The sequence below is a fragment of the Lepidothrix coronata genome, unplaced genomic scaffold (genome assembly GCF_001604755.1).
Source record: "Lepidothrix coronata isolate B3197 unplaced genomic scaffold, Lepidothrix_coronata-1.0 Scaffold78, whole genome shotgun sequence".
Lineage (NCBI taxonomy): Eukaryota > Metazoa > Chordata > Aves > Passeriformes > Pipridae > Lepidothrix > Lepidothrix coronata.
In genome coordinates, this window is record NW_016690258.1 from 568,333 (window position 1) to 575,651 (window position 7,319).

The 7,319-nt window shown below is 66.6% G+C and overlaps 1 protein-coding gene across 1 annotated transcript; it reads right to left on the bottom strand.

Annotated features, from left to right (window-relative positions):
- Positions 1–417: 417 nt before the first annotated feature.
- Positions 418–7,038, bottom strand: CAMKV (CaM kinase like vesicle associated). The gene is made up of 11 exons (XM_017819840.1): positions 6,968–7,038; positions 3,751–3,859; positions 2,432–2,563; positions 2,275–2,349; positions 2,060–2,198; positions 1,860–1,980; positions 1,502–1,577; positions 1,284–1,420; positions 1,130–1,208; positions 965–1,052; positions 418–843 (listed from the first exon to the last, which is right to left on the bottom strand). Exons 2-11 carry the CDS (start codon positions 3,843–3,845, stop codon positions 418–420), a joined length of 1,368 nt encoding a protein of 455 aa, XP_017675329.1. The 5' UTR covers positions 3,846–3,859; positions 6,968–7,038.
- Between the last annotated feature and the right edge of the window lie 281 nt (positions 7,039–7,319).

The following is a 7,319-nucleotide window of genomic DNA, read 5'->3' on the forward strand; positions in this document are numbered from 1 at the left end:
CCGGGGAGGAGGCGCGGGGGGGGGGCACCGGGGGTCCGCCAGGCACGACGCGCGGGGGCCTTGCGGGGGTCCCCGTGTCCCCCCCCAGGGGTCCCAGGACGCAGAGGGGGTCTCCGGGACGGCCCCCCCCCGTCCCGCGCGGCCCCGCACATGCACGCGTGTCCCGGGGGGCCTCGCGACACCCCTCCCGGCGCTGCGGGGCGTGCGGCCGGGGGGGCTGCCCCGCGTCTCTGGGCATCCCCGGGGGAGGGGACGGTGGCGGGGGACAGACTGAGAGAGCGGGGGGGACACGAGGGGACGGGCGCCATGCAGGGCTCTGCCCCGCGGCCGAATCTTCGGCGGGGCACGTAGAAAAGGGGGCGCAGGCGGGGGTGGGGGGGCCATGCCGGGGCTATGTACAGGGGGCGCGGGGGCCGCTCAGCCGCTCTGCTCGCTGGGGGGCTCGGCGGCCGCCCCGGCCCCGTTACTCGTGGTGGGGGGCGGCGTGCCGGAGGCCGGGGGCTGCGCGGCGGCGGGTGGCGTGCCGGGGGCTGCGGGGGCCGCGGGCTCCGTGGCGGCGGCAGGGGCTGCGGGCTCCGTGGTGGGGGCCGGGGCTGCGGGCTCCGTGGTGGGGGCCGGGGCCGGGGCCGTGGCAGTGGCCGGGGTCGTGGGCTCCGTGGCGGCGGCGGCAGGGTCCGTGGCGGCGGCGGCAGAGTCCGTGGCGGCGGCGGCGGGGGCCGGGGTGGCGGCCGGAGCTGCTGCCGGGGCTGCTGCCGAGGCCGCTGCCGGTGCCGCGGCCGTCGCCGTCTCCGTCTGCTCGGGCGCCCGCAGGCGTTTCATGAGCGTGGTCACTCGCACGGCTTTCTGCGAGGGAGAGTCGGGGGGCATGGGGCTGGCGGAAGAGCAGGGGCTGGCAGCCCCACCAGGCTCACAGCCCCGCGATGGGGGACCGGGGGAAACTGAGGCACAGCGCACCCCCACACACCTTCCACTTGGCCCGGGCGAAGTTCTTCTCGATCTGAGCACAGACTCCATCCTTGATGTTCTTGTCGGAGGCGGCATTCCCAGAGATCCTGGGGAGGCGCGGAGGGATGAGCAACCCCCATCAGCCCCCCACCCCGGTCCCCCACCCGACCCCACTGCCTCTCACCACTCGTGGGAGATGGCCTCCTCCGCTGTGATCCGCTGGTCCTGCTCCACCTCCATCAGGCGTGTCACCAGCTCCTTGGCTGGGGCACAGAGGGGGACGTCAGTGCTGGGGGGGACAACACAAGACTCCACATACCCACCGGCATGGGGCTCACCTGCCTGTGAGATGTCATCCCAGTACGGCGGGTCGAACTCATAGTCCCCAGCCAGGATTTTGCGGAAGAGGTTCTTGTCGTGGTTCTCGTAGTCATCCTCGTCTGCCTCCTCGTAGAAAGGGGGGTTCCCAGAGAGGCTGGGGGATGTGGTGGGGGGCTCAGCCCAGCCCCTGGCCCCCAAGCCCCTCTGACCACCCCAGCCCTCAGCCCACACTCACAGGATGTACATGATGACACCGATGGCCCAGCAGTCCACTGGCCGCCCGTACCGCTGCCGCCCCACCACCTCCGGAGCTGCAGGGGACAGAAGAGCGACCCTGCCCCGGGGTCCCAAATGCCCTGGCTCTTTGGCCCTGGAATCATGGGGAGTGGGAGGGACCCACTGGAACCCAGGATCAGCCCCCAGGGTGTGATGGGGAATGGGAGGGACCTGCCAGAGGCACCTGTGACCATCAGGAGGGACCCACTAGGAGCCCCCAGGACCACTCCCCAGTGTGGTGAGGAACAGCAGGTACCTGCTGGGACCCCAGCAGCACTGTCCACCCCTGAATGCCCACCCGGCTGGCTCTCACCCACCCAGGTACTCAGGGGTGCCGCAGGGTTCCTTGATGAGCCCGTTCTCCAGCTTGGCCAGATGGAAGTCGCTGATGACGATCTTGGAGTTCTTCAGGCGGTTATAGTACACCAGGTTCTCCAGCTGCCAGTGCAGGGGCTGTGAGTGCCAGAGTGGGGGGCATGGCACCACCCATGGGTGCTCCCACCCCTCCACCACCTACCTTGAGGTTCCTGTGGACGATCTTGAGCGAGTGCAGGTAGGCAACAGCCTCCAGCACCTGCCGGATGACATTGCTGGTGTCCTTCTCGGAGTAGTAGCCCTGATCCAGGATCCAGTCAAAGACCTCCCGGCCAGTGGCCCTGCAGACAGCAGTTCTGCTGAGACCCCACCCTGGTGGGGCCACCCTGCACACACCCCTGCATGTCCCAAACTTACAGCTCCAGGAAGATGAAATATTCCTTGCGGGTGATGTAGACATCCACTAGTTGTAGGATGTTGGGGTGCTTTACCCTGCAGAGACACAGGGGCATGGGTGGGGGTCCCTCCCCACTTTGCCCAGCTGCATGGGATCCCCCCCAGCCCTGGCACTCACATTTTGAGGATGATGATCTCGTTTTTGGCTGCCTTCCGCACTTTCCGCCCGTCCCGTTTCAGAAACTTCTTGCAGGTGTAGAGCTTCCCTGTCGTCTTCTCCTTGGCCCGGAAGATTTCACAGAACTCTTCCCTGCAAGGGTACCCCCAACCATCACCCCCTTCCTGGGGACCACTGAGCTTGGGGTGCTCAGGTGGTCCCTGGGCCCACCAGTATTTCCCCCAATCCCATCAGTCACGGGAGATGCCACAGGGGTGGAAGGAAGCTGTGGCTAAAAACCTCTTTGGAGGAGAGGCGAAGAAAAAAACAGCAGTGAGAAAGAACTGATATGGAATAAGCAAAATGATAGGGAAGGGGTAATATTTGCTGGTTAAAAAGCCCCCTCCTCACAGCAGCTGGGGTAAGACCCACTGCACAGCTACCTGTGCTGAGGTGGAACAGCAGCACACCCCGACATTAACGTCAGCACTGCGGTCAGGGAGAAAAAAGGGGAGACTTGCTGGTTGCTGCAGTATTTCTGTTCTATTATTAATGGTGCCTGAGCCCATCGGCCAGGCCAGAGCCACAGGGGAGCCCCCGAGGGGCACTCGGCACTGCTCCAGCAAAGCCTTTGGCTTCCAGTACCCCCCACTGTGCTGAAATCCTTGTGGCTGCTGCCCTGGATGGAGGGGAACTGGGACCCGTGGGCTTTGGGGCAGGCTGCACAGAGGATGGAGCAAAGATCTGAGAGCACCGAGGTCCCCACTGCCACCCAGTGTCACCTCACCAGGCATGACCAATGGCCAAGTGGTTGCTTTGGAAAAAATTCTGGTGCGTATTCTGGGGTCAAACTGCTCTCCATGGGTCTGAGAGCTGCATTTTTTGGGGTGCATCCTAACAGGTCCCCCAGCATGACAATAAAAGTTGGGGGAAGCAGCAGCTCTCTGCTCCCCCTCAAATGATATCTGCCTTTCCTTTGCTGGAGCAGAGCCCTTCTGCTTCCCAAACTGCTTGGGGGAGCCAGGATCGTGCAGAATTGCTGCAATCCCTGCAAGTCCTGTGGCGAAGAGGGAGAGATACAGGGAGATACCCAGCTGCAGCCAGCTGCGGTGGGAAAGCTTACTGCCCTCCTCGGAGCTGACTGTGGAAACCCCCATGCACCCACAACCAAGAGGAACTAATTAGTAGATAGCCACCCCAAAATGCACCCTGCCATCCTAGCCCAGCTGGGCTTCAGCACCCCAAGAGCCCTGCAGGCAGCATCGTGCCACTCCTCAGCCCGGGGTACGCAGGCGTTGGGGTCCCCGGGGCATCCGCGGGCCATGGAGGGACCAACTCACGTTTTGATGACCTGGCCCAGGTCATATCTGTCAGTCACCTCGGACGGCTGGTTATAATCTTTCTTGTCTCCCAGCGTCACGCAGCCAAACGGCATCGCAGGGCCCGGTGCTGGCAGGGCAGGGAGAGGCGGTGAGTGCCTGGCACCGCCGGCCCCCCTGGAGCCACAGAAGACCCTCCCGAGGTGCACTAATTAATGTAAAACCTGACGGAGCTCAGTGCCTGCTCCTGCTCCCCAGCTGTCACAAACTGCCATGTGTCCAGCTCCACTGATATGCATCCAAACCCCATGGCATCCAGTCTCTCTGCCTGGGCTCAGGCTGCCAGCACAGCCACAAGCCAGCCCCGCTGGCCCCCCTTGTGCGGATCGTTAATTCTTAATTAGGAGCCAGGGCTAGCGCACTGAACCCTTCAAAACCAGGGCCCAGAGCACACACTGGGGAGGGAAGTGGAGGTGAATCGACCCTTTCCCATTTCTCAGCCCAGTTTTGTCCCACGGTGACATTTCAGCAGCCGGGGCCTCCCCAGGCAGAGCATTGTCACACGGTGTCACATGTGCAGTGGGTTACACCAGCCTCAGCTTCCCATCCCTTTTCCCGGCCCCGACTGTGGCACCGGGCAGGTGGGCACCGCAGCTTGGAGGTGCCAGCCCTCCTGCCACCAGCAGCAGGCAGGACACTGACTGGCCTTGGCACACCCCAGCTCCTCTGGCCCTTTAGGAAGGATGTTTTGCCCCTTGCTTTCCTGCTGGGAACCCTTCAAAACCAGATCCTCCTTGGAAGCTTCCCAGAAAAAAATCTGGTCGCATAAAGTGATTTTTTTCCCTCTCCCACCCTGTTACCAGGAGGAAGTTTCAGCTGGTGTTATTTTCTGATGGCTCAGAAGGTGACAGAGCTGCCTGGGGCCCCCCAGCCCTCTCGGATGGGCCTGAGTGGGACCCTGTGATGGGATGCTGGCGCGATGCTGGAGGGACCCATTGCCCAGCGCTTAAGCTCCCTGAACCCTGCGCTGTGCTGTGCCAGCCTGGCTGTGCCGTGCCGGCAGCACCCGGGGCCCGGTGGTGAGAGCTGCGGGCAGGATGGTAGTGCGGGATGCGGGATGCGGGAGCCGGCATCGCGGGTACCCAAGCGCCGAGCCTGTTGCTATGGCAATGGGAGCTGAAGATGCAGAAAGCGGCACATCCTTTGGAGGGGGCAGGGACGGGCAGCACCCGGCAGTACCCGACCCACCTGCGGGTGCATAGCCCCATCCCTGTTGCACAGGCCCTGGGAGGAAGGTGGTCCTGCCCACAGCACCCAGGGCATGCACCTAAGCTCTCCCTGGGGTGACTGACCCAAACCTGGGTGGGACGGGACTGCCCTGAGCCGGGGAATGGGGGGATGCTTCTTCCTGCCTCCATCCCTAGGAGCTGACCTGCCTCTGTGCCTGCTCAAGCAATGCCCAGAGGATGGGTGCTCCCAGCTTGCATGGCACCCAGGCACCCTCCTGCCAGGAAAGCCTTCACCAGGCAAGAGCCCCCACATCCGTCCTGCTCAGCGTGCCCCAAGTCCCGAAAGAGAATCAGAGCACCCATGGGACACCCCTGCCCGTGCCACAGACTGGGTGAGGCTTTCCAGCCCACGCTTGACTCATACTACCAGCCTCCCCAGCAAACGTGCCCTGCCTGGCACCTCTGTGTCCCCATGCCACACGGTGCTGGCTCTGCCAATGCCACTGTGCCCGATCAACGGGGACGAGGGCTGTCCTGGCAGCTGCTGGTGTGGTGGTGGGCTCAGTGCCACAGACCATCGGGGCAGCGCTGGCCTGCGGGCGGGCAGGCAGGCTGCCAGCACTGGTGGCACAATGCCAGGATTAGTCGGGAAGGGGACCCGGGCATGATGATATATTGGGATTTTATTGCTGTCTCTGTGAGCGCTCAGCTAATCTGCGCTCATAAAATTAGTTCCTGTTGGTTTAATGGGGGCTCCTCCTGCCAGGGCTGAGCACCGGTACCCTCCCCTGCCCCAGGGGGCTTGAGATGGGGCTCAGCACACCTAAGGTACCCTGCAAGGGAGGCTGGCACACAGCCCCACATCGGGGCCAGCACCTGCACCCCACAGGTTAGAGCACCCTCACCGCAGCAGGGGCACCCAGGGGTGGGCGAAAGGGCGAGTGCTTCCTCCCCGAGGTGCCGGGGGGAAGGCTCAGTGCTGCGCTGGCACCCGCACGCAGCCAGCACCCCCCTCCAAGTGTCTAATTTGGGAGCAGAAGCAACAGCGGGTGTAAGACAATAGCGGGGAAGTGGGTGGCCGGGTGGGGATGGCACGGAGGGATGACGCAGCCGTGCAGCTCTCGCCAGTGGGGACCCCCAGCCCCCCGACCCCCAGCTCTGCCCTACGGCGTGAGATGCCACCAGCCAGTGCTCCACCTCCAGCCCCGCTTCCACCTGCAGCTGCCCTGGACGTGTCCGTGGGGGGGTCCCCGCTGCCATCCCGCCCCCACGTCCCGGGGGAAGGATGTACCGGGGACAGGCAGAAAATGCAGCCGGGCTGAGACGGACTGAAATACTGCTAGTGCAGGCAGCGGGCAGGCAACGGGAGGCGGAGGGGATGCGGAGCGGCCGGCCGGCTCTGCGCTGCTCGCGGAGCCCCCGGGCTGGGGCTGAGGCAGGGCTTGGGGAGCCCCACCGTCCCCGGCCCGGGGCGTGCGGGGGGACAGCCCGGGCCGCGCACCGCAGGGAGGTCTGCGCTTGGCCGGCTCGGAGCGCTGCGGCAGCGGGAAGGGAGCGGACTGCGGGAGAGAGGCGCGGGGTCCGGGAGGGGATGCTCCGCGGTGGGGACACGGAGAGAGAGTCCCCGGCAGCAGCCCCCGCCACGGGGCCGACCCAGGTCTCCGCTTCGAGCTCCGCGCGGAGATGGGGGCGGCACCGGGGCAGAAGTGGCCCGGGGGCGCTAGCGGGGCGGCGCGGGGGGAGCCGGGCTCGCCGTGCCCGCGGCGCCCGTCGGGGCTCGGGGTCTGCGGGACGCGGGGTGCCGGCGGGGTCAGCGCGGCGGCAGGCAGCCGTCGGGGCGCACACGCACTGGGCAGGGACTCGCACGGCCCCGCCGGGATGTCCCGGGTCACCGGAGGTGGCGGGAGAGTCGGGGGCAGCCCCGGGACAGGCAGTTCCAGATCCCAGCAACGCCCCCACCGCCGGGCCCGGCCCCCCTCGCCCCCCGTCCGGCGCGGCGCGACGCTCACCTGCACGCCTCTCCGACCGCAACGGGGGGCTGCGGCCCGGAGCCGCCGCTCGGGGGGGAGCGCGCCCCTCCCTCCCGCCCTCCCGTGCCGGGCCGGGGCCGAGCCGGGCCGAGCCGAGCCGCTCCCAAGCGCTCCCAGCGCTCCCAGCCGGTCCCAGCCGAGCCGTCGGTCCGTCGCGGCGCGGCCCCGCGCGCCCGGCGCGGCAACTTGGGGGGGCGGGGCCGCGGAGACACGCCCCGCCCCGCGCCCCGCCCCGCCCATGACGTCACAGCCGAACTTCGCGCCCCGGCCGTGGGCCCCGCGGGGACGGGTCACGAGTGGCCCCCGGAGCGGCCCACGGGGGGACACCGCC